At 42.4% G+C, this 26,769-nt stretch overlaps 3 protein-coding genes across 10 annotated transcripts; all 3 read right to left on the reverse strand.

Moving 5' to 3' along the window:
- Window positions 1-375: 375 nt before the first annotated feature.
- Window positions 376-7,571, reverse strand: LOC114450284 (acyl-coenzyme A thioesterase 11-like). 4 transcript variants are annotated; one of them, XM_028428302.1, is made up of 17 exons: window positions 7,516-7,571; window positions 5,190-5,392; window positions 5,040-5,109; window positions 4,907-4,967; window positions 4,731-4,835; window positions 4,490-4,625; window positions 4,256-4,347; window positions 4,056-4,117; window positions 3,843-3,962; window positions 3,610-3,748; window positions 2,904-2,959; window positions 2,689-2,755; window positions 2,292-2,375; window positions 2,069-2,202; window positions 1,409-1,576; window positions 1,095-1,221; window positions 376-1,019 (listed from the first exon to the last, which is right to left on the reverse strand). In XM_028428302.1, the coding sequence occupies exons 2-17, from the start codon at window positions 5,368-5,370 to the stop codon at window positions 810-812; spliced, it is 1,812 nt and encodes a 603-aa protein (XP_028284103.1). In that variant the 5' UTR covers window positions 5,371-5,392; window positions 7,516-7,571; the 3' UTR covers window positions 376-809. The 4 variants fall into 4 exon arrangements, with proteins under 4 accessions (XP_028284103.1, XP_028284102.1, XP_028284105.1 ...); XM_028428301.1 differs by having other exon boundaries at window positions 4,907-5,109; XM_028428304.1 differs by lacking the exon at window positions 7,516-7,571 and having other exon boundaries at window positions 5,185-5,319.
- A 511-nt stretch (window positions 7,572-8,082) lies between these two features.
- On the reverse strand, window positions 8,083-12,121 carry mrpl37 (mitochondrial ribosomal protein L37). Its single transcript, XM_028427681.1, has 8 exons — window positions 11,629-12,121; window positions 11,341-11,524; window positions 11,024-11,139; window positions 9,766-9,954; window positions 9,506-9,660; window positions 9,287-9,418; window positions 8,869-8,943; window positions 8,083-8,570 (listed from the first exon to the last, which is right to left on the reverse strand). The coding sequence occupies exons 1-8, from the start codon at window positions 12,008-12,010 to the stop codon at window positions 8,493-8,495; spliced, it is 1,311 nt and encodes a 436-aa protein (XP_028283482.1). The 5' UTR covers window positions 12,011-12,121; the 3' UTR covers window positions 8,083-8,492.
- A 1,663-nt stretch (window positions 12,122-13,784) lies between these two features.
- Window positions 13,785-26,674, reverse strand: LOC114449387 (casein kinase I-like). Of its 5 annotated transcripts, XM_028427008.1 has the most exons (13): window positions 26,531-26,664; window positions 25,595-25,626; window positions 21,389-22,418; window positions 21,133-21,202; window positions 20,827-20,975; window positions 20,510-20,744; window positions 19,749-19,834; window positions 19,573-19,657; window positions 19,286-19,434; window positions 18,970-19,050; window positions 16,850-16,951; window positions 15,537-15,643; window positions 13,785-14,854 (listed from the first exon to the last, which is right to left on the reverse strand). In XM_028427008.1, exons 3-13 carry the CDS (start codon window positions 21,668-21,670, stop codon window positions 14,800-14,802), a joined length of 1,401 nt encoding a protein of 466 aa, XP_028282809.1. In that variant the 5' UTR covers window positions 21,671-22,418; window positions 25,595-25,626; window positions 26,531-26,664; the 3' UTR covers window positions 13,785-14,799. The 5 variants fall into 5 exon arrangements, with proteins under 5 accessions (XP_028282809.1, XP_028282810.1, XP_028282808.1 ...); XM_028427009.1 differs by lacking the exon at window positions 25,595-25,626 and having other exon boundaries at window positions 19,286-19,431; window positions 26,531-26,674; XM_028427007.1 differs by lacking the exon at window positions 25,595-25,626 and having other exon boundaries at window positions 26,531-26,674.
- Window positions 26,675-26,769: the final 95 nt, after the last annotated feature.

Consider the following 26,769-nt stretch of genomic DNA (forward strand, 5'->3'; position numbering starts at 1 on the left):
ACTGTTTTCGGCTAATGAAAGCTTACCTTTAGTTTTTCACCTACCTTTTGTGTCTCCTGTCCTACCTGCAGCGGTGACAGGCTCGTCTCAGAGGGCGGCTCTCCATCTGAACACAGCATCACTGCCGCACCTACACAAGCTTCTCCACTCTCAGTGAAGTGATGGACAGATGTAACTTGATGGTGAAAGTTGAAACAGAGAGCAGTGCTTTTGAACTTTTCAAAGGACCGACGGATCAGAGCAGAGGAAGAGCTAACACAAACAGACAAATATCTGACCACTAAGCCACAAACACATGCGCTTGTTTTGCGTGGCTTTTACTGATCAATAAACCATATTGATGGGAGAGCCCAAAATGCAGAGACAGAGCAAAGATATTTTGTCAAACATTTTATTAAAGTCCTATGAAATCATTTATTAAACCACTGATGTTTTTATCAAAAGACATATTTGTTATTTTCTGCTAACAAACGCCCAGCTCTTAGTGTTTGTTCAAATGAACCCCACACACCCAGTTAGCCTCACACTCACTCATAATGCATAAGCATTATTTTCTATTGAATAACATACAAATAAGTAAACTGACCTTTGTGACAATCCGGCTGTTTTACTTTAACATCAGATATTTTTAAATGTTTATTAGTTGTCTATGTCACCGTTTGTTGACTGTGCACACTTGACATCACACAAGTCATCTGTACCATATTGTAGAAAAAACAGCATGTTATTACAATAGGGCCTTCGCACCACTCGGTGCTCGGGCCCTAAATATTCTGATGCATACTGGCCTGGTCAGTACCACTCAGCGTCTACAGCTGGGTGTTGCGGAGGGCCTCTGACAGACTGTCAGTTTTTGTGGTCTGGTGTTGATCAACAAGCTCCTCAGAGGTGGAGAGTCTGTTTCTGGTCAGGTACTGGCTACAGGAGCAGAAGGTGTGGTAGAAGGACGAGGAAAGGCCGGCGATGTCTGTGGAGATGTAGGGGAGGACCTCTGGAGACGCCTGGTTATAGTAACTGATCTGAATCCAGGAACATGAAATAACAGTCAGGTGGGTTCATGTGGTATGTAAAAAGACAGATCAACTTTGTCTCACCAGTGACATGTTGTCTTTGATGTCCAATATGGTAAATCCAGCACACAGGACCTCTCCTCGGTTGTATCCTTCAGTGGGAGGGTGAGTGGGCAAGGACACTGAACGCAGGGCGATGACATAGGGATCTCTGGGGGATATTATTTATGTCATTATGCCCAGGAAGATAGGGAGATTAACTACTTTGTTTATGTGTGTGTACTTAGATACATTCACTCTAAGAAGTGTTCTGACCACTTAGAAGACAGAAAGCATGTACCATTTCATATCCACCAGCGTTATGCTGCAGTGTATAAAGTATCTTTGATTGTACTGACCCGCTGCCACACGGTTTCCTTTTGGAAGCCAGCAAGATGAAATCCTGGAGAATCCCTTGTCCTGGATTAGCTGAAGTAGGAGTTCCTCTTGCACCGTGAGGCACAGATGGAGTCACCACACGATAAAGGAAGTCATCGTCATCCACTCTGTGAATCAGCTCACACTTCCTGGGTCAGGAAGAACATTCACTGCTGAGTAGGGCCTGATGAGTGTTGGATGATTGAGACCATTTTGGGGGAGTAAATATCAATATATACCTGCAACTACTCCTTACAGTGTATATACACAGTATTCTGATGAAATGAAGCTAGCTGGCTGACTAGCTTGCGATCACAGCAACTAGATGTGACAAGCATGAGTGCCAACTATGTACACATGACTTTTCATCCTACTTTATTACCTGAAATTCTGGCATGTGCCAGAAACCAGAGTCCAGAATCTACTAAACAAATATGGCTATTTGGCCTCAGTGCACTGTGAACTTTATGCTAGAAACAGTTCATCCTCACTGCTCAAGATTATTAGTAGCAGGCGATGAGCAGGGACAGCTCTCAAAATGTCACCTACAACATGTCCAAGTCAAGTCAGAGCAGAATTGGTTATATAGCCATGTGACTTTTTTTTTTTTTACAATATATGTTTGTGTGTGTAAGCATTACTTATAATGTGTGTCCCAGCACGGCCTGTTGCTGAGCTCAGCGACCAGGCAGAAAGCTCTATGAGCAGGAACGTCCACCTCTGCTTCCACTCTGAAACTCAACATGGACTTCTGCTCCAGTGTGTAGAGACGCACCTGGGGACACAGAAACATTCAGCCCCTCGTGTGGAAGAGGACAAAGACTCAAGACGCAAAACAAAAACAAGGAGAAATCAGCAGCTAACCTCGTCTTTCTCAGAGCTGAGGCGCCAGTTGTTTCTAGCAGCCAGCATCTTCAGAGCAGACACATTGTTGTAGCTCAGATACACCTGAAGACACACATTGATGCAAAGCATAAAAGTACAATCTAACTTCCACATGCACCTTTTCTGCATGCCTATTCTTTTCAAATCTAAAAGAAATATTTTTTTCTGTCAACACAATAGGTTGTAATTGTACATAAAATATGCCTATAACTGACAGTGCTTCCTCAAAGGACACTGATTGGTCCACTTGGTTCAGCCACAAACACACAGACTGCAGCCTGGCCTTGAGTCTATGAGGTAAGAAACAGCAAAGCCAATACTGTCACAGATGCTGGGTGAAGTGAAACAGTATTTCAAACAATATTACATTCCGCACCTGGTTTGTGGGATCCCAGGGTACAGACAGAGGGACCTCAGCCTGCTTACGAGAAATGATGTACTTCCTGAAAACAGAAATATTTGTGTAGTCGTTTCAGTTCATCATCACAATGATCTGCAGAAACTGATGAATATCATTTAAACTATGACACCCCCTGACACACACAGGGGGGGATGTGCAAGCTGAGTTTGTGCTGTTTACAGAAGTCTTACCTGTCCAGTCTGATCTTTTTCCTGGCTATTGCCTCTTGGAACCTCCTCTCACCTTCCTGTGAACGAACGGCAGAGACACAGAAAGTGGTGCTTGAATGTTTGTGAACTAGCAGTTTTATTTTCCAGTATGAGACAAACTCACCGTATCCCCTAACACCTCAGGCCCTTCCAACCTGGAGTGTACCCAGATATTTCAAACTCAACACCTTCAGTCTGTTACAGGCCCGAGGTGATGTTTCATTAGCAACATCTTATCTTAAAACAGTAAACCACTCCTGTCTCTAAACGGTGGCCTGGCTTGACTCTACACACTATGCTGAGTGTGTAGTAACTAATGAAGCACCTTTCACCTTGTACCTTATCTACGGTACTCTAAGTGTGACTCAAACATGAGTGAGGAAGTCTGATAAGAGCTGCTTAACAGAACAGGCTGCTTTTCAAAGGGTTTATAACTGATAGTGACATTTTACTTCAAAGCTCTGATCTTTGATCAGCCAAGCCTTCACACCTCCATGATACATATTTAATCATAAACAGATCTTGTGGGAGCACTAGCTAGCTGTTTACACTGACATCTTTATTCACTGAATTGTATATTACATATGCGTGTGATGCTAAATTATCCAAATGAATGGTTCACTGTAATAATAAATAGTGATTTGGGGTTGTACGGATATGGTTAGTGGTCTACTACCAGCTAACTCACCAGGGGTTCAGGCCGTATCCGTGGTAACGTGCAAGGCTTCCTGTTGTGATCAAGCACCTCAAAGGTCATGAAGGCAGAGTTTATGTGTCGGTTAGGCCCCTCCTCCTGGTAGGCCTCTGCACGCACCCCCACCTCGATGCTGGAGGGGACACATCACATCTGTTATTACCGTTCCCACTCTGCTGAACATTCATCTGATCTGATCTTGTGTCTTTATGAGTGTTCCTGGATACCTGTTTTTGAAGGCGTTGTTGACTATGGCCCTCAGCAGCAGCCTGTCACCAACCTGAGAGGGCCCTCTGAAAGTAAACATGTCGATGGTCCGAAGAGTCGGGTGAGCCTGACACAGACGGCTGCAGAGGGAGAAAGAGCATACAAACATATAGAGGCCGATCAGATTAAAGGAAACATGGCAAACAAAAAACTAAACCTTTGTTTAATGTTACCTGGCAGCTATTGTAGCAACATTAACCATCCAGGCCATGATCTGTCCTCCAAACGTATTCACCTGGTATTTACAAAACTGTTACCTTCCCAATCAGAGTTGTTATGACACATCATTGATGAGTGATCACATGACCAAAAAAAAGCAATAGTTCCCACAGACACACACAGAAAGATGCAGACAGATACATCCTTAAATAACCTGATGGTTTGCATGTGGAGGTAGCACCAGTTCAACACTTTCCACCTTTGTCTTCTCTGCTGGCACTGCGCTGCACACTGCTGAGCTGTCAGCTGACACACACGCACACAAACACACACACACATAGAGACACACACACATAACACAACTTGAATTTTATGGTCACAAATCTAAAGGACTCTTCAAATCTGCACCTTAAGCTTCTAAAAACATGCTAGTATGCATCAAACCTACCCTGCTGGATGGACCCGCTGGAGAGCAAATCTTTGATGATGTCATCATGCACCATCCTGACCCTCCTCCTCTCTGCCGCCACGCTGTATTCCTCCTGCTCTCTCTGAGTGTGAGGAACGATGGGCTTCAATGTCACCTGTGAGGTCACGTGTAGGGAAATACAGAACCTTTAAAGACCAGATATTGACATAAATAAACTATGATTTGTTTTTGTATCCCATAATATACAACACACCCTTACCTTTTTTCCTGTGTTTGTACGCTGGGTAACAAAGGTGGCATAGGCGTGACAAACCCTCCAGTGGCGGTCAGAGAACAGGTCCTCACAGCTCACCTGGATGCCCACCTGATGTCACATAATCTGTGGTCAGTATAAGTAGAGTACTGTCTATGCATCTGGTGTTGTGCTTCACTGACCTCCATACTGGTGTTAAAGGCTCTGTTGACCTTAGCCCTGATGTTCACCACCTGACCCACACTGAACAGGTAAAATGACTTACACTTCAGCTCTACTACACACACGCACATGCACAGACACAAGTCCTCATACCTGATGGTGTGTTCAAAGTGAATGTCATCCATTGAAGCGGTTACACAGGGACTCCCTGCATGCCTCTCAGCTGCCCATAGAAAACAATTTAAGTCATTTCCTCTCCTCGTGTGCCTTGAATCACACACATCTCACACACACACACCTCACCAGAGAGACAGGCGGTTGAGTCCATCCACTTAAGCAGCTGTCCCACACTCAGCTCCTGCTGGTGGTTGCTGTGACAGGGCATCACTATCTGACTCATTTTCACCTCTGATGGGTTGATGCTCTCCTCTTCTTCCTCTTCCTCTTCATCTTCCTCAAGATCACCTGACAGTCTGGAACTCATCTTCAAAGCTCTTTGATACTGCCTGTACACATTGACATAGTTCGTTAGAGTCTACTGACTCCCTTTGTCATGGTAGTGAATATCACCTCTTCTTAATCCTGTTCTATGAAAGTAAGGCTAACCTTCCATTAAACCTTCCTAATGTCAATGCAATGGCTCTATAAACTTAATCCACTTTACAAAGTCACTGATATTACAATATACCAAACATGATTACAGCATTATGATTTGTGAGAAAAAAAAATAATCTCATCATTTTTCTTGAGTTGTAAATCTGTTGTGATGCTGTCTATGTTTTCAAACACAGTAGGTAAGTCCTCAGGCATAATAGGGTTAAAAAAAAGGTTGTGAGATTAAAAACATACAGTGGTATGCAAAAGTTTGGGCACCCCTTAGAAAATCACTGCATCAGTTTTTCACTTGCTGAGCTTTTGAAGCAACTTCATTTAACATATGTTAAACCTTATGGAAACAGAAACATTTGTATGTGCATACATTTGGACGCCCTTTTAAGACCTGTAGGGATTTATAGATGACAGGCTGCAGCACAAAACTGCTTTGATTAGCTTGTTAGATCTTTAGTTACAAAGACAGCTGGAATCAATCATGAAAAAGCTGTTTCACATAGATAACTGCTGCTGTACTTGTCCTAGCTTCTTTCTTAGAGAGTGGAAACATGGGGCCTCTAAACAGCTCTCCACTGACCTAAAACTAAGATAATTCATCATTATGAAAGGAGAAGGGTACAAGAAATGATCTGGACGGTCTGGAACCTCTATGGCCACATGAATTCCTCTCAGTATCAGCAGATTTGTGACAAAATGTTCAAGAGTCAGTCTCAAAGTTGAAGCTACGCCGGGGTTGATTTTTTCAGCAGGACAATGATCCTAAGCACTGTTCAAAATCCACCAAGGAATTCATGCAGAAGCACAAGTACCATGTTCTTGAACGGCCATCCCGGTCCCCAGACCTTAACATCACTGAAAGTGTATGGATTGATTTAAAGCAGGCTGTCGACGCACAGAAGCCAAGAAACCTGACTGACCTGGAGCTGTGTTGTGTGGAGCAATGGGCCAAAACACCACCTGCCAGACTTCAGGGACTGTCTGTGGCTAAAAGAGGCGTCTACAGGCTGTTACTGCAGCAAAACTAAATATTAATGGAATTATTTCTTTGGGGTGCCCACATCTATGCACATGCCTGTTTCTGTTTAAATGCACATAAAAATGTTTCTGTTGGGCCAAAACAAATGTCTCACTCACTACTGTAATGTTTCTGTTTCTAAAGGTTTAACATGTGTTAACATGAAGCTGCTGCTTCAAAAGTGCCCATACCACTTTAGCTTCACTTTAGCAGCAGTTACCGCCATCTTCAGTGTGCACTGTTGAACATTTCAGGACTCAGACTAAGACAGCTATTCAAAAAATAAATCTTTGCCAGGTCTGTTACCTGATACAAAAGCAGTGAAGAGATCAGACGCCGTCTTTCAGGTAATGTGAGGAGGGCAGACCTCAGACGTGCTCTTACATGTTTAAACTGATCTGTGTGTCTACTCAATAAAAGCTGCACAGAACATATGATGACTGAATGCATGGCAATCAAACAGTTTCAGATGTCATGGTATAATTTGAGTGCGTATCTGACACCATGTAAACAGACGCACAGCATCTGTATGGAGCATCCTCAGCAATCCGTGTACTGTGTGAAATGTGACTTTTCTGTGTGAAGTTAAACAGTGTGCTCCATGACTCATCTATCAGTGAACTGTACACATGACTCCTGCACTCACACAGCTCGATGGCGACACGGTTAACTGCAGCTTCCTGAGCAATGATTCATTTTCTGTTGAATGTTTTGTTCATTAAAAAAACTGGCTAAGTTTGTCACTAACAAATTAGTGTGTGCACATCTGCAGCAAACCAACCTGACAGGTTTGAGTACGCGTTGTGCAATTCTCACAAAAGTTGTTGTACTCTAGCCACTGGTTTTTGGCTTAACTTTAAAACCAAAGTGGAGGCTAGCTAGCTAGCTAAAATACCCGTTTAAAGTAGTTGCTAACACTGCGCCCGCTATCTGCGTAACACCTGCTAATAAAACGGCAGCAGACAGATGAAATTATTTTTGTTTAGCTTGAGATGTACAAACCTGACAGCACAGCAGCCTTCACAGCGTCAAGCACGGGTTGTAAACACAAAAATGATAAAGCTAACTACTACACCGGAAGTGCCTTTTAAAATAAAAGTCACGTGCTCAAAGTGTAATTGTCCTACCTGATATATTTCAGCAAACCAATAATAATAATAATAATAATAATAATAATAATAATAATAGATAACATATTCTAACAAATGTATATAAAAAACAGGTCTGATGGTATGAGCTTTATTTTGTATGGCAACGTACATGACTTCCGGTATCAGCCCCGTGACTGAGGACGACTTGACACATCGACGTCAAAATTTAGGCGTAGACCTGCTCACACTGTCACAGTGTGTCTGTGTGGTGTGGACCATATCCTCTCTGTGTGTTATTGTTATCATCTTGCATAGCAGGGATTTCTCTTATTACTATTTTGTTCATATTATGGGAGATAAATATCAATATCAATCAATGCTAGTTCAGCCAGCACCCACGCAGTGGACCCAATACACAGATCACCTTGGTTTACATGCAATTATGCAAACAATCAGACTTATTAAGGCAGCTAATGTCTTCAGATTTACAGGACTTTATTTACAGCAGATGTTTGCTGTAGCAGAAAATTCACTTCCAAGCATTTTGCATTTTACATACTGCACATATTCACAGCTCTGCACCTGAAACTAAACCCAGTACTGCTGTGAGCGCCCAGCTTCGGTCAGGGTGAGTCCGACTTTACCTCCAGGCTACAAATTTACACACAAACTACCAAACGAGAGGAAGGAGCTAATAAGGAGATCAGGTCTTTAAATGAAGTGAGTTATTCAGGATGACAGTTTTTATTGAGTGCCCTCTAATGCAATGACGGAGCTGTTGTGTGAAGATGAGGCGCTTCAGTTGATTCCAGTTCTCTTCAAAACACTCGCTGACAACAGTGTGTCCGTTCAACACATGTGAACTGAGTCCATGAACGTAACACAGTCCTACACAGCTCCGTGCAGGTACAGGGCCAGGAACTTTTTGAATGTTTCAGGTTTGTATCCTGCTAGTCCAGCTGGTACCTGCAAGGAACACACAGCAGCCAGTCAGAATCATGTATGCCCTACACCTTGATTGCACAGCCGATGCACATCCAGTACTAACAAGGCAAAATATATCAGGTTTAAAACATTGTCTACGTCTTATTTCTGGGTGAAAACGGACAGGAACCACACATATGATCTTAGCGTGGGTACTCCGAGTGTGTAGTTGCTGCACTGTGTCTTTGTGTTTGGTAATCTGTAGGACTCAACATTTCACAAGTGATTACACACAAGTGCTGGCAGCCACAAACCAAAAGAGAATGATGACAGCTGTTACCTTCACTTGCTTTTTCTTGATGTATGGTCGGACTTTAGCGAAATCGTACATCTCAACATCTTCATCCAGCCACATCTGCAAGAGGAAACAGGAAGTGACCAGAGCTTTATGGGTGAATTAGAGAAATCGGCGTCTGTTTGGTCACCCATAAGAATGACAGCACAAATGAAACTCATTAATCAAGGCTGATTTGAAACATGAAGAACTATGAAGGTTCTGTTTTGCAGATGCTGACCTGGTGGGTGCTTTACATGCAGCTGCAATACCACTAATGGCCACAGTGGGGAAAGCAGCAACAAGGCAGTGCTGTGTCCAGCTGGTTTAATGCTTCCATTTGTTCATAAACTATATATAACTATACCTAACTATGTAAGCACTAATGTTTGGAGTGTTTTTGGGTTGCTACAGAGCAGCTCACCAGGTTCTTGATGCCGTCATCTCCCGACAGATCTGTGGTGTTGAGCTGGAAAACCAGAAACTGGAAAATTCTTCCATTGGTCCCCACTGCCTGTACGGTGATGGGACGATCTAGCACCTGCCGCGGCTGTGTCTGACACACACACAGCAGAAGAGAGAATGAATGAATTAGGATTTAAGCAATGCAAATGAATACATGTTTTTTTTTGTATTTTCTTACCCCGTAAAGTTTGTGTGCACGGGCCAGAGCGTTTCCAAAGGTAAACATGATCATTTTGGCTCTGAACTGTTCTGGGCGGAGGTTACATCGGGGATCAGCCGACTCCAGGAAGTAAAGTGTGTGGGCGTGAGGGTAGGGGTAGCTTCCCTTGAAACCTGAGTGATTGCAACACAGGAGCCATTTTAGTCAGACCTGAAGACCAGATACAAGCACACACCGGACACACCAGCCTCTGGTCGGTTAAGATGGCGTCTGCTCACCGGTGCAGTTCACGTTCTCTTTGTACACATCAACTTTCTGTAGATCAATGGTGGGGGAGACAGGATGGAAGGTTTCCAGGACATTATCTGCTGTTTCAGACACCTCCTTCTCCCCAAACACCTCTGGGACAGGGTCCATGCTGCTGTGTAGTAAACCGTTCGGACCCCTAATCTGGAACAGGTCCTCACCTGGTACCATGAAGAAAATAGAAGTCCGTTAGAACATGCAGACAAATACAGTTAATCAGTGCACACGATGACATTTTTTACCATGGATGCACAATATTGAAATGTTGGTGATACTGTTGAACAGTATTGTGTTTTATTGTTTATACAATAGAAACAATACTGATACAGTATGCACATGTGCATGTATATACAGATCATTTTAAGCCTTTCATGTAAAAGAATTAACATATTAACATATTTAAGTCTCTGTCAAATATGTTTTAAAAGTATTGTAGCAATTTGTTTATTTTATGTTGGGTTACTGTCTATTTGAATAATTTGTTTATTTTTTTGGTTTATTTTTGGGTATTATTTAGCATGTTTATTTAATGGTAAATTTGTTATTGATTATTTACTTTACTTAATTTATTGTGGCAATTTAGCGTCACTAGGGGGCGCCAAGGTTATATAGGTAAGCAGGTAGACACTAGTAGACCAGAAGGCACCTGGGTGGACTAATTTTTTTTTTTTTTTTTTACCAGTGCAGGAGACAGCAGGGACAAAGTTTGTCTATTTGTTTGCCTGAGCATGGACTAAATAAACCTGCCACCAAAGTGATTTAAGAATCTACATTGAGTTTTTCTGCCTGCGTAAACCAAATACCAATGGTGCATATAAGTGATTGTTTTACTTTAGTTCAATTAAGTTGATCGGTTTTGTTTCTTTAAAGTTTCAAATATTTTTGACAAACAGTCACTACAAGTATTATGTTGTTATTTACAGTCAGGCGCCTCTTTGGACAGCCAAGCCGTCAGGCAGCTGTAATTTATATGTGTGTGTTAGAACCTAACTGGTTCTGTTGTAAATGTGTCATTTAGCTCACTTGCCAACTGAGCCAATGGTAACAGGTTAACTGTATTGCACATGCTAGGCATACTGTGTTGAGCCATTCTTTCTGATCAGCAGCTCTTTTGCTTTCAGTGGATCATTTATTATGCATGTATTATTATTATTATTCATCTACACTAGACTTCTAGGAATGGTGCTTCTAGTCCGGCCGTGCAGCAGAGCACACCGCGTGACACGATACCTCTTTTCCATGTAGCTCCCAATATGTAGTTCTCTGCTAGCATCCTCCTTCCAAGGGCTGGATGAGTGGGCTGTAGAGTTGCACACAGGTGGAGCAGGTTGAGGAGCAGAGTGTTGCTGAAGGTCAAACACACACACACACAGAAACAGATGAGTGCTCCCAAGCAAATCAGCCATATTTCTGCATCAGTGTGATGGAGTGCTGTTGTCATGCAATATCTGCAGCAACAAAGTACAGTAGCTGTGGAATATGGGTCAGGCTGTAGTCATCACTGTTTTTATCTAAATGGAACAAAGCTGGATCTCAGGGGCTCCTACCAGTACTTCTCTTTGTTCGGTCGTAACTCTGTTGTGTCCCAGAAGCGGGCGTGTTTGATGGCATTCTGCACGCGTTCATCCTGATCTGGTATCTGATTTTCAGGCTTCTCAACCAGAGAGAGGAGCTGCGAGGGAAAACCGGTGATCAGCTTGGTTTTAGTCAACCACGCAGCCTGACGCACACCTGGCAGAGGGACAGAGAGAGGGTGAGTCTGTGCTGGTCCGGTGACGTGGTTTGCAATAATGTACATATGTTCAGTCATAATAAACAAGTTGGTGGAGTGTTACCTTCCAGCGGGCTGGTCCTCTGGTGGTACACATAGCACGGTTTCTCCTTGTGCAGCGCCATCTGGGGTCGAGGGGGAGAAGTGTAAAATCTCGGGTCTTTATAGTCCCTCTCCCACCGTGGGAATGTGGGTTTAGCCAGCCCAGGGATGTAGTGCATCCTCTCTGCGTATGTGACCATCTCAAGACCGGGGATCTCCACCTTGTCTCTCGGTTTGCGAGGGGGTGCCTTGGCTGTCAGACAGCTGCTGACACCGAAGTGTCTCCGGGCCTGCAGGCGGCTGGCCCCTCCATGTGCGGACAACCGTCTCAAATCTTTCGGGAAACCGATTTGAGGAAGGAGCGGAGCCGCCGTTTTAAGACACTGAGCCGGGCTGGGAAACATGTCTCTGCCTTTTAATTACTTTGAATGGAAAAAGCTGTTATCCTGACCTAACTCATCGCCTGTCACTTACTGCCGCTGTAGGGCGCCGCCATGTTGGCTTCTTCTTCGTCGTTTCCTGTCAGAGGTATTGTCAAATTGTAACCAGCTAGAGAATTACCGCCCCCTGCTGTCGCGTCTTTATTTTGTCATTTGTGTGTCGTAGGAGGCTGCAGCAACTTTCTAAATTATGTAAAAGTGAATCATTGTAACGGTCTGTTTAATTTCTGTTCACTTCTCTTGTGATTTTTTTTAAGTGCAATTAAGTAAATCCAAGAACCCAACACTGCCAACAGGTAAAAGAGGAACTACCATTTTGGACTCTAATAATGACCCAAACATTTGCAATATCAATCAAAAACACACTCTGGACAAGGCCACGTGCCCCCTGAGATGCTATGTTATTGTTTTGACATTGTTAATGCACAATCAGTTGCTGATATCAGTGGGATCATCAGACAGCTGAGTGAATTCAGGACAGGAGCCTTATCTATATCAGTAAGTTACAGAATTATAAGGATATCCTGGATGAAAACCCTCTCCAGAGTGCTCAGGACCTCAGACTCGGCCGAAGGTTTCCTTCCAACAAGACAATGACCCTAAGCACACAGCTAAAATAACAAAGGAGTGGTTCACAACAACTCTGTGGCTGTTCTTGAATGGCCCAGCCAGAACCCTGACTTAAACCCAACTTAGCATCTCTGGAGAGACCTAAAAATGGCTGCCCACCACCGTTTACCATCCAGCCTGACAGAACTGGAGAGAATCTACAAGGAGGGATGGCAGAGGATCCCCAAATCCAGGTGTGATAAACTTCCTTCCCAAAAAGACTCATGGCTGAGATCAAAAGGGTGCTTCTACTAAATACTGAGCAAAGGTCTGAATACTTAGGACCATGTGATATTTCAGTTTTTCCTTTTTAATAAATCTGCAAAAATGTCAACAACTCTTTGTTTTTCTGTTAATATGAGGTGCTGTGTGAACATTAATGAGGAAACAAATAAACTTAAATGATTTTAGCAAATGGCTGCAATGTAACAGTGGAAACTTTAAGGGGTCTGAATACTTTCAGTACACACAGTGTAAGCCTGAGTAGAGTTGGCCTAAGTGACAAAAATGGGAGAACTGTCCGTAGCTTCATTTTAGTGAGAATATATAGAGGTGAATGATTTCTGACTATTTTTTATGATAACCATATCAGAGGCACTATCTATTTAATGTAATTATCAAAAAAATTGATATCCATATTTGTACTTGATTGCATCCACATTTGTGCACATTAAATGACTCCAATACGTTGTTGTTGTGTTTTTTTCATAAAACATGCAGTCTCCCTCACTTATAGTACACATTGTGTAAATGGGCATAACCTACATTGATTAACCCATAATAAAAAGAGAGTATTTTAGGACCCTTACATATATGTTAATCAAAACCTGCAGTTAAAAGTCTGAAGTCATTGTGGTGCTAAAAGATGAAACAGTGCATCACTGGGGAGTCTGACTCAGGACTGAAGATGCTGAGTGCTCTGGAAATTAGAAAACATTCACAATTATTTCTTAAAACATGTTTTTACTTTGTCATTAAGGGTTATGTAATGTAGAATGATAGCAATAATATATTTGAAAATTAATCTACAGCATAAATGAGAGCCCAAAAAAGGGTTGTCTTTAAACTTTCTCAAGGAAGTCAGCGTTTAAAATATGCAGTAGCCCTGTTAAATAAGAATCCACTTCTATTTGTTTGGTTGTTTTTTAATGGAGTTATCTGACTTTCCATCCTCCAACCTGGAGAGAAAGAGGAAAAAAAAACAAAATGGAAAAATTAAAAAGTTATTTTAAAAAATTACATTTTCAGGAACACACTAGAAGCTACAAAACACAAATTTTTTCGAAGAACTCAAAAGACAGAAAAACACAGGTTCAAATGGAACAGTCCTTTTTAGTTACAAATTAAAACGGAAAAAGCATAGATTTTACATAAACATCTTTTTAAACTTTTGATTCTGGTGGTTGTGAGGTTGTCCCCTGAGGGTGAATGAGAAATACACTTAGCCCAGTCCACTGCAGGAAATAGACCGGGTCACTCGCTGTGTACTTTCCGTTGACCCTAGAGAATAAAAACTTTAAAGACTATGTGCGAGAGCTGCATCTCTGTCCATGAAGTCTCTGTACGATGAGCTCGAAAAGTGTGCAGCGTGTTTGTACATGTGTGTTTTGCGTGCACATGTGGTCCGACAGTCTCATTGCATCCCAAAAGCTTTGTAGACCTCTCTTCTGTATCTCCTCAGAAATACACATCTCTCTCCTCTGAACCAGTCAGTAAGGAAGAAAAAAACAAAACAAAAAAAACAAAAAAGAGAACTAGCCAGTCTACCAGCAAAGCAGCTGATAGCCGGTCGGTCCGCCAGTCAGCTTGTCTGTCCATTCGTGGTCATGTTCCCCCACAGTGATCTGTGTTGATCTGGTGTCAGTTCAAACTGTGAGCATCAATGCATGAGGGGTCCACGTTTCAACAGCAAACACACGTCGGTGTCTGTCCGTTCAGTCCGCAGCAGCAGCAGAAACCAGAGCTGAGCTTATGCATTCTGCTGCCTGGTGGCCCAGCCGACCAAACGTAGACTACAGGCTCTCCATCAGCAGAGGTGAGGAGGGCGACGAGAAAGAGTTATATGAACAGGGCTAGAGAGAGAAAGAGAGAGAAAGGGAGAAGGCGGTGAAGAAGAGAGCGGGGGTTCTCTCTCATCTCTCATCTCATTTGTGTCTCTGGAGAGCTTTCCTCTTCCTCCTCTTGAAGAAACAGCAGCACCTGCAACACACAAGATTTTTTATTTTGATATTGGTGGGAGACAAAAAGTATCTACAGATGTGATTGCAAAATAATCAGCTGATAAAAATAGTTTGTGTTACATTAAGCATGCTTATGACGCCTGCTTCTATCTTCAAGCCCTGAAAAACTAGTCTCTTGTATTATTAGGTAAATGGTTATAGGACTAATTAATTAGTTTTCCTACAGGTTTGAAAATGATGGGCTGTAAAAATGGAGCCTCTATATGGAACACCATGATTTAGGTTTTCTACACGGCTCACAGTGGCTCATAAATATCAGCATTTTAGGACTTGTTACCTCATCCTGAAGTCAATGGGTTTTTAGTTAAAATGCCTGAAACGATGCCTGTGGCTTCAAAAATCATAAAAGTAAGATAAGATAAAACTTTATTAATCCCGAAGGAAATTCTTGAAAATAAGATAGAAAGTGGTGTTCAATATTAATAAGCTGTATAATAAAACACACGATCCTTGCTGCACTCTGTAGCATGTATATGCCTATAAACCATATTAAAATGTGCTGTTTTAGCATGTGGTATGTAAGAGATCCCCTTCACTGTCATTATCCAGTGAGTACTGAGTAACAGGCAGTCTGGTTTTAAGATGGTTACAAGGAGGGCTGCAGCTGCTCTAATACCCTTTTTTGATGTGTGTGTTCTTACTTGGTATCATCAGCCACTTCGATCTCTGCATTGGCTGTGATTGGTGCGTTGGAGTGTCCTGCAGTGGGGTCGTCTGTGTTCAGCTCCCCATTGGTTGAACTCATCACCTGAAGGAAAGCGGTAGAGGAGAAGCCAGATGAATACAGAGGAACATCGAACATTTAGTGGAACAAAAGACTTTTACACCTTTGTTAAGCTATATTAATCTGGAACCGCACTAAGTGGTTTAAAAAGGTTCTTTTCTTTCTCTGTAAAGAAAAAACTTCTGTCCAGCTGTTCATTTCTACAAAGGACATGACAGTGGGGTTGGGTACCACTCACATTTCTAGAAAACAAATGTTAAACTACTGCATTTTCAATAGCTATATACACTATATACAAGTGTTTTCCACACATAGATTTCAGTACTACACATAAAAGTGGGGTACTCAAATTTGATCTGTGACTTAATTGTTTGCCTTTTTTATTATAACATGTGAAAGAGGTCACATGTTATGGTGTAAGTAATGATTATACAGTATTTTCACTGTGTCCTGCTGAATCAGCAAGTGAGGTTTAGTGAGTAACCCAGTGGTGGTTATGTCATGTCGCTCTCTCTTTCTCGCACACACTCTCTCCCCCAGATGTGCTCTTCCCTTTCTGAAGTTTGGTTTTAACATGAGTTACTACTAAACCAGTACCCAACCCCAGCCGAGTGTGGACACCCAGGGAAGATTCACACTTCCAGAGCTATGGACACTGCTGACATTCATCTTGTTGCCATGCAAATAGCAGTACCTCAGCTTTAATGGCTGACAGTGTTTTGGTGTGGACTTCAGATCTGATTTAAATGTTTTACCTCCGCTTTGCTGCAGGTTCACTCCTAATGAGGCCCCTCAGTGCTCCAACAGAAGCTCATTCAAAGTAAGCCACTTTACTAATGTGTAGCTTGATGTTTACTCCTGCCTGCATCTAACAGTGGTTAAATGTTATGGTTTATGTTGTGTATAATGAGATCTAGTGTGGGTATAAACTTAACAGATACATCTCAAAGATGGTAGAAAGCAGTTCACAGCACTTAAGCCTCGCTTAAGTGTGTACTGGTTTTGCCTCCATTATGTGACCATCTATGATTTCTGCTCTGTCCATAGAGAAGCCAGGTGACCATCTATCATTAGATGAGTGAGTTCCTGAGTGAGGGGATAATTGAGGCTGTGTGGAAACAGACTTGAGGTCAGCCCAGATGCAGAAACAGAGGAGGGCATGCAGGCTGACAGATAGACAGGTAGGCAGACAGACAGGAAGCTCGCACAGCTAACCCTTCCTCTCAGTACCTGGACAGACCCGCCCAGTCTATCGGCAGTGAGATGGGAGCCCAGCAGCTCTCGATTGGTGACTGGAGTGGGCTGGGACTCACTTCCTTTCCCCTCTGGAGACTAGAGGAGACGGGAAGCCAATCGCAGGAGAAACAGGAGGAGGGGAGGAGTGAGGAGGTAAAGGAGACGGCGGCGGAAGTAGTGGAGAGGAGGAAAGGTGAAAAGGTGAGGTGGAGCAGAGTGAGAAGAAGAAGAAGAAAAAGTAGTGGGAGAAGACAAGCACATGGAGCAGAGGGGCGTTGGGGTGAGGGGTTCAGTGAGGAGGAAGAGGAGGAGAAAAGAATGAAGAAAGAGTGACAAAGGAAACAGAAAAGAAATAGTGAGTTTAGAGTCAGTATTCGGTGGACGAGCAACAGGAGGGTGAGCACTCAAGTGTAAAGTACAGTTAGAGTGCACAGGAGAGTGTGCATGTGCCCTACGCAAAAGGGGAAGGACGTGGTCTTCTATGAGTTTCACCAACCTCACCTATCTCAATATGCTTTCCAACAGGCCCACCATACTGCTGGTCTGCTTGCATTTGTGCATGTAGATGTAAGGGTGGGCGGTATGACCACTGTCTACTACTATCCCACCACTCAGAGTGGGCTGTGGTATATAAGGAGGTCTGACCTCTTCGGTGTGGGCTCTTTAAGACCCACCTTCCAAAAAGTCTCATTGTTTTCTGAATAACAATTTGCTAAAACCTTTGAAACTCATGTTATCGGACAGAACCCAAGAACATAGTACAAACTAATTTCTCATCCTGCACAAATACAAACATCTGGAGCAACAAATACCCAAGATACATGTAAAGTCACTGGATGAGCTATGTCCCTCTTAAGGGTCACCTTCAACCAATCAGATCAGTTCCCTCATGAAGTTACCAGTATTTCCTCACAAAACACTATTTGGTCCAAACCACTGTAGCTTAAAGTACACAGCCTGAGGCTTGGTAAGATGGATAGTCGTGGGATCTTCTGGGAAATTGCATGACAACAAGGAAAGGTGTGTAGGTTTAACTGATGAGGTCTGCTTTACTTCTGTAGAGGCAAAACTATACAGAACCATCAGAACAATGTGTTTTAAAAACATGTAGAGCAGAATCTAACATTGTGCTCATGTTGTCATGCTGAAAGTATTTTTCTCTAAATAAATTCGCACAACAGCACAACCCTTTGTGAGAGTGCGATGAATATAATATGTATTTAAGTATTACCATTTAATCTATTTAAAAGGATTTCTCTCCTGTGCGGCAACACATTGGTGTGCTGTTAGAGATCAACAGGTGTGCTGTGGGAAATGATCTTGATGACCCAAATCATAATCAAATGGATTTGTGAGAAGCCTTATGTACACGTGGAGATATCTTTGATCGTGGCTCTCTAAATCTGAGGTTTTACGTCACACTGTGAGAGATGGGTTCAGTGACGACTGTTGCCAGCATCTTGCGACCAAAGATAACTTCAGATAAATTTCTAGTGGTGTCAGAAATTTAGGATGACTATCTCACAATGTGACAGCTGCTACAACCTACGTCTACTAATGGATGGATGATGGACTGATGGATGACGTACGCTGATGACAGTGCATATTGACGCATGTTGTAACCTGCGATCGGCAGTAAATAGTCATTATACAATCTACACGCCCCATACCTGATGTCGTACAGTGTGTCATGCAATGGTCTCGTAAGACTGCGAAAAATCGCACAGTGTAAACAGGCCATTGGATGGTACACCCCAGCTTCCATACAGGTTAGCAGGTCTAGTGTGAAAAAGTAAAAACAATGAAGTTTGTGGCCCAGCTATTTTGTTGGAATAGAACAGTAGTTAGGAATTTTTTATTCTGTAAACTTTTACACCCTATCCTGAGTGAATAACTGCTGTTATCTTCAGTTCTGACTGCAATAAAACACGTTTCAGTTCTCAGGTGAAGCAAACAGGAAAGGGACAGGAGCTGACGGAGCTGCGCCGTGCGAGAGGCAGTGCTTTGTGGCCAGAGGTGACTGCTGTGTGTGTGTTGCATGGTGAGAAAGGTTGTTAACAAAGAAAATCATGTGCACGTCATGTTGCATATTTGTCCAGGATGAGTGGGTCTACCTGGTTTTTGGTCTGTGGTGCTTTCTCTCTGTTGCTCGTCTGAAGTGGAGTCTCACTGGCCACTGGACCAATGGGCGTGGGCTAAGCAAACAGCACAGGAAGAAAGGACAAACACAGGTAGTTATTACACATTTCCTTATCTGGACTTATCAACTCAGGTGCTGTCAAAGGGTTTTCATGAACATTCTGATTAAAATGTAGTCATTGCAATACAGCAACAGGTGGCTGGACCCTATTTCACACAACAGCAAGTCTAAACCTGACGTTTAGTTCCTGTTTACACACACACACACACACACACACACACTGCACTAACCAGTGGCTTTCCAGTCCAGTCATACTGGTAATCAAAGATGTATCCATTTCTGTCAAAGAGGTCCGTGAAGAGTTTCCTCAGATAGTCATAGTCAGGCTTCTCGAAGAAGTCCAATCGACGCACATACCGCAGGTAGGTGGCCATCTCTTCTGTTACATACACACAGATGCAATTCACACACACAAAGGCATGAGGCCACACAGATTCATACACAGACACACACACAAAAACACTGATCAACATATGCTCTATACACACAAAAATGCTGCTTCTTATTGCATACGAACCTGGGAAACTATCACAGAGAACCTCTATTGGCGTGTCTCTCTTTGTGTCTCCTATCTTCTGATAACGTTCTTTCAGGGTGTCAGCCTAAGAAAGACAGAAGAATGTATTCATAGGTGGCAACAAATATAAGTGATGGAAGACAAAGGTCAGTACATGAAAGGAGAGGGCAGCGCACCTTCAGTCCCTGCCAGGGCAGGCTTCCTCGCAGGAAGTACATAAACATGTGGCCTAGGGCTTCCAGGTCGTCCCGCCTACTTTGTTCTGAAATAACACAGAGAACAGGAACAAAGGCTTCAAAATGGCAAGCAAGCATCATCCCAAATCCCAGAAAACATCAACATCATTGTTACAAGAAACAGGCAACTCATATTCACAATGGATTTTTAATACTGGTTCATTTCAGAGCAAAGGTCCACTTAGTCACAGAAAATGTGTTAGTGGACTTCAGAGCATCTTACATTCTCATTGTGGACGTCCTTGGGGTGAATTAAACATATAGAGGTATTGAGCATATTCAGGAGGAAGAGGAACACAAAGTAGAGAGTGGTGCAGAACTGCCTGGCACCGACAGGAGGTGATCACTGTCTGCAGGAGTCAGCTTTTTTTTGGATGACACCCGTTTTACAAGAAAACTTTGGGGCATGCATGGTCAGGGGAGGATACACACTGATCCCTTTACTCAACTGAAACTTTACTCAGCTGTCTTTCTAGCCATTTCTGTGGTAGTTTGTCAGAAATGCTGTATGGACACAGTTAATATTTATTAGGATGTTTATATGCAAACTCTCAAAAGCCAAAGAGCTAAAATGATTTCTGTTTACTTTTGCACTTAAACGTAATTTGGGGAAATGGTTCATATCTATGAAAGAGTCATGCAGTAGATACATCCCAAAATACAATTTATACTGTATCCCTGTGGCGTATAAAGCAGCCTACCTTTTCCCAGATGTGTGTTGATGCTCATGTATCTAGCAGTTCCAGTCAGACTCTTGTGTTCTCTGTATGGGATGTGTTTCTTGGTCTCTGGGTCTATGTATTCCTTCGCCAGGCCAAAGTCTATGATGTGAATGGTGTGCTGCCTTTTGGAACCTGGTCGGCCCACTAGGAAGTTTTCAGGCTTCACGTCTCTGTAGATCAAGCTTCTGGTGTGGACAAACTCCATGCGAGTTATCTAAGGGAGACGACAGGGCGACGTATGTAAGCAAACACAAGGAAGTGCAACATTAAAGACCTGAATTTATGTCAAGACGTACCAGCTGTATGGCTATCATTAGGACAGTCTTTAAGGAGAATGTTCTGTCGCAGAGGTCAAACAGATCTTCTAAGCTGGGTCCCAGCAGCTCCAGAACCATGGCATTGTATTTACCACATGGTCCAAAGTAAAACACCTGGGGCACGCCCTCTGAAAGAAGAGAAGTTATGTACAAGTTATCCTTGTGCACATGTCAATTAACCGTTACAAGCAAGTAAAGATAGTTACAAGCCCAATCCCTGTGACTAGAAGCCCTGTACTCCAATTCACATTCAGAGGCCACCCCACAAGTGAGGGTGCTTCTCACCTGAACTCCCCAGCTGTTTGTAGAAGCGATATTCTAGGTGGAGCTGTGGAGCCCGCGACTTGATCGGTTCCTGCAACAGAAAGATTATATTACGAGAACTCTTTGTCACAGACAGTGAATCCATCACATTAAGTCAAAACACAGAGAGAGAGAAGTTGCATCCTAAAATATAATTAATAATTATCTCAATAAATACAACAAATAATCTGTGCTTCCAAACAGCAATATCATCAAAATAAAAAGCAGATCTTTTTACCAGTTTAATAGCCACATATTCATTGGTGTACAGGTTCTTTCCAAGTCGCAGTTCTCCAAAGTTCCCACAGCCGATCTTTTTTCCAACCCGGAAGTTCGGCCCGACCATCAGCACCCCAGAGTTGGAGCCGGCTCCCCGGCCGCCGTGCCCTGGTCGGCTCCCTGTCTTCCCAGACATTCTTTTCCCCTCCTCTGTCTCCCCCTTTCCCCCACCTCCACCCCCACCACCTCCTCCTCCTCCTCCACCCCCTCCTCCCCCTACACCTCGCTTGTCAAAGTCCATCAGTTTGTGGTAGCCTGGCCTCTCCACGGTTAAGCCGATTCCATGCAACCAACACAACCACCAAAACAAACTGCCTGTCGGCCTGCCTGTCAGAGGATGGGGGACTCTGCACTGGGCCACGCTCCGACTTTACAAAGTGAAGGGACTGATCTGCGGATGTGAGATGAATCCGAGGAAAGAAGAGGATCTCATGAAGGCAGAACCATTCAGTCAAGATGAATCTGGCTACAACACAAAGTCAAAGGTGCTGATGAGAATTAAAGATGGAATGGGTGGAGCACACAGTCGCGTCTTTTAGGTGGGTGGGTTGATGACTGAATGCAATGAAAGAAATGAAAGATGATGGGGTGAGGGGGCACCACTGGTAAAACTTTACACCCCCTTGTAGGGGCCAGAGATGGTGATGGAGGGGAGGACAGTGCCCTGATCTGTCAACATATGTAGCTAGTCATATGCTAACATGTGAAGCTGCTGAGCTAGGTTCAGGCTTAGACTTAAGAATCCACCATGACAACAGACAAAGGAGTTAAGAGTTTCTCCTTTTTTCACATCTGACACTTGTGGCTAACAGTTGTGTTTGTTTGATTTGCTGCCATGGGCTGAAGCTAGACAGCTTTTACATTGTTTTTACTAAGATCGCTGGACTTCTGTACTCATCCTTCTAATCTGACGAGTAGCTGCTTGGCCCCATAAAACAGCAGGTAAAGCTTTGGCCCCTGGGTTCTAATGCTGATGTGTCTCGCTCCACCTGAGGAAAGAAACAGAATAAAAAATTAGATATTTAAAAACCTGATTTGACAAAATGTAAATTGCCAACAGGTGTTTCCGTCACTGTACAAATATGGGGGCTTTACATGCTATAGATATCAAACTATTTGTATTTTTATAACATTTATCTACAAGCCAGGCTACACATAGGCCAAATAATCCCTGCATCTTGGTCACAAGTGAGTCAATCATGGCTTCCTGGTGGGCAAAATCTTTGGTTTTCACACAATCTTATTTGTGCAATTGGACAGAACAGCCATGATGTGAAGCTATCTTTTTCAGTTTTTAAAATGTCCTACCTATAATTAATTATACACAGCATGCCAGTGAGTCACACAAGTGAGCGTTGGTCAATGTCGGCTTATCTGCAGTTAACGCTCACACCGGGCTGATGCTAATATATTTTATGTTTAAATTTCATAACAGTAACCAAGAAGCAGCAACATAAAACCAGGCCACATTTTCCTCCAGGAGGACAGGACATGCTCTCTAGTGTTTCTGAGATCCTCTTCTAATAATAACACTCATCCTGGCTACTCCAGTTCTTTGTTTCACTCCTCTCATTTTTCCTCTCACTCCACCTTATATCCTTTTGCATCCAGTCTGTTTTCACCTCTCCTCCTCCCACATCCGTGTGCCTCTTCTCAATACCTCCCTCTTCCCTCTGAAGGAGGGAGAGGAAATGTCTCTGATAGTGTCAGTGCATCTTCTCTGATATCATTAAGAGAAGTAACTATATTGAACCTATACTGTTATATGGTCAGCCAATGCAACAGACGTGTTCTCAGACTAATGCATCAGTTTCAGGAGTCACATTCTTCCACTTAATGTTTTAGAGTGTATCAATTATTTACATGTTGAACCAGAGCCTTCTGGTTTTAATTGAGAAGATCCTAAAAGAAGGTTCATATTTATAAGCTGCAACTGTTATTTCAGTGTGTCACACTCAGTATCAGGCTCACTATCCACAAAACTGACCTTGAACTGAACTGGTGCCCTATTTAGGGCAGCCCGCTCAACACGAGGCACAGAATCAAATCATCTAAAGGCTAATTCTAGCAATCAATACTGAGAATTCTGTTGGCGATGGAGCTAATAAATGCTGGACAGCAGTTACTTCTATTGAGATGGTGTGAAAGCTGAATTATGTGCTTGTTCATTCACAAGAAACAGGACAGAAAGTGTATTTTTTATTCCTTGTCTTCTAGCTTCAAATATAACATGATCCAATTAGTTGAGAATGCCTTTAAATAAAGCTCATTTTAGCCCATGTATTCAGGAATACAAAGAACGGTTCTTTTCTTCTTTACACACTAAAATTAACACATACGTGTGTGTGAGTGTGTGTTTGGTTTTAAATGGTAATAAACATGTTATAAAAGGTGGCTAGAAGAAGAACAAACAAACAAACTACTTTGTAAACATGAGGAAAGAGTACAGAAACCAGTTAGTGTCTTAAAACTCAGAACTGAATGAAAGCTGTGTGAGCATGGCCTAAACCTTGATGGACAGAAGCTGTGCCTAAGAGAGATAAACTGTATGATCATTTAAAGATGTAAATGTCATGTACTGTAAAGTTAGCCTTCGCTGACTGCAGCTAGGGCTGGATAATACAGATCAAAATGCTTGCCTATATCTCTATTTTGCTGTTATATAACGGTAATGCTAATATAATGGTAGGGAAAACACTGGAAAAATATATCTCAATACATTGCAGTTGTTAAGCTAGCTAATGAGAATTAAGTAAAAAGTGCAGGTTAGGAAATGCAAATTTTCAGATTTTTTTGTGATTTGTGTGAATGCTGCTGAATATTTCGGTAGTTTTCTTGTGATATATTTATTGCTGTGATAGTCAATTTATTTGACAATTTATCAGCCATCACCACTCTACACCCACAAGGTAAGGTTCGATCACATTACATAACTGGAGTACTTTTTTCAGTTATGTATCTTTCATGGTAGCTAGCTAACTAGCTGGGATAACAACTTTAACTAGGCAGCTGAGTCAGCTTTTCTTTACACGAGAATATGGAGATTATGTTTATGTGGGAACTGAGCTCAGGCAGGTTTATCAGATGAGGCATTTAGGGTCACTGAAACTTTGCAGACTTGTAAGATTTGCTACAATCAGATTTCAGAACAAAATTAAAAACAGTCTGCACTGGCTGACGTTAGAGCTTTACTTTCACCCCCCTGTAGCAGGTCAAAGACTGTTTTTTCCCTCCCACAGAGGCCTCTATCAGATTGAGCAACTCGCAGCAAAAAAAAAATCAATGCTGCTCTATAGGCTGTTTATGAGAGAGGTTGGGCCTGCACGAACCAAGGGGCATATTCACTCCCACACACACAGGAGAGTTTACTCAAATACAGTTTTTAGCCAGCTGTCTTTGGCCTTTACTGGCTGCAAAGCTGGTCACTACACAGTTTCAATTTCACGATTATGCTTGTGCATGATATTTTTATCACTTAACAAACCAAAGTCTCTTCTATAACTTTCTGCTAAACCATGCTAGAAATCAGAGAACATGTGTTACATATAAAAAACACAAGATTTTTTAAAAGATAGCCTCTGCTGCACACTGAAGTCAATACATGAATTTATGTGTTTGAAACGGAATTACTGTCTGCAGTGTTTTGGCGTCACTGCCCACTCTTGTCTGACAACATCAAACAGTGAAAGTTTAGTGGTTTATTACGCCCACTAACCTGCACAAAAACCTCACAAGCAATGCTATTCACTACACAGCCTGCTGCAGGCTACAAACCTGACCCCGATTACTTAGCAACCAGGACGACAGATTCCGTTTTCCCACAACAACATGAATTCACTTCTTAGACGTGTCGATTTACATGTTCTAGCCACTGGAAATCAAAACAATCTATAACATACAGGGACCACTTTCACATTGCTAATACTGGAAGGGTTCACATAAAACCTGAGGAGATCAGAAAGTCTTGTGACTTTACTTGACTTCTGCCACATATATTTTAGAAGTTTGCCATTTCAAAGCACATTTCTTCTTTGATAACTACTCCTACTACTCAGAACATCCTCCTCTGCCAGCTAACGGCAACACATACTTATAAAAACCTCCTGTGTACACTTAGTGAGACAACTGATAAACAATAGGTTCTTGGTTTTTATCTGATTTTTACCTTGCATCTGGTGTCCTTAACACTGCAAAAATCTGAAAAAATGCATGACAGCTGTTAACATAAATGTTGAACACTCTTTTAAATGGTGTTTGTATTTAGAATACTGAATCACTCAATAACCACTGCTGTCTTTTCAGTGCCTGCCAACTATGGTAAATTAATGTGTCAGTATAGGTTTATATAAAAACTTAAAGCTGATCTAAATGTATCAACATGGCCCGGTTTTACCACCTACACTCCACCAATCCAACTTATTATACCACCTCACATTCATTACTAAACACGATGCTTACAGTGGATTTGTTAGAAATACTTCGCAGAATGTCAGGGTTTTACATTTCAGACAAAAAGCTCATTAGAAGATGACCAAAGCCTCGACTCTGCTAATCAAGCTAACGTTAGCTCATGTGCAGCAGATTTCAACAGCAGCGGGTGTTCAATCTCATAACTATAAGCTTACTGTTGTCACACGACGTTAGCTGTTAAAATATTTTTTTTAATTTAATTTTACACTCTGGTTGCATGCCCAACTAGCAACCGAGCTAGGCAGCGCAGGAAGTTAGGTTTAGGCCACAGTAGTTTGTGTGTTTGGCCTTAGCATAGCTTTACAGTGTTAGCTTCATTGAAACAACTTTGAAGTAGCTTAACAGATAAAACACAGCATCAAGTAAAGAAAACCAATGTCAGGAAATACGTTCACAATATTATACGACATCGGTGAAAACTTCAGCAAGAGAATTAAATCAACATACACGCACCGTTTACTAGCTTCTGTAGCTAGTGGTAGAAGCTAACGTTAGCTAACATGTTAGCCAGGCAGCTAAGTAGCCAGTGTTGGCTTACATTGAATTTCTGCCCATACAAACAGTCACTGAGAAAACACAGCCGGCTAATTTTACGTACACATTTGTGCTGTTTAAAACTATTTTTACCTACCTAAATCAAATTTCTTTGTGTCGCTATTATTCTATCTTGAAATAAATTGTTGTCGTTTTCTTCGTCTCGTTTTCCTGCTCATCTCTTTCTGTGGATGTTTGGCTAACCAGCTGAACAGCCTCGCCAGTAAACTCGACGCAATTTGCGCCCATGCGAACAAGTGCGGCGCAGCGAACGGAAGCAGCGGGCGTAGACTGCTTTGTAGAATAGCCACAGAAAATCTGCGTGTCTGTCTTGTG

The sequence above is a fragment of the Parambassis ranga genome, chromosome 17 (genome assembly GCF_900634625.1).
Source record: "Parambassis ranga chromosome 17, fParRan2.1, whole genome shotgun sequence".
NCBI lineage: Eukaryota > Metazoa > Chordata > Actinopteri > Ambassidae > Parambassis > Parambassis ranga.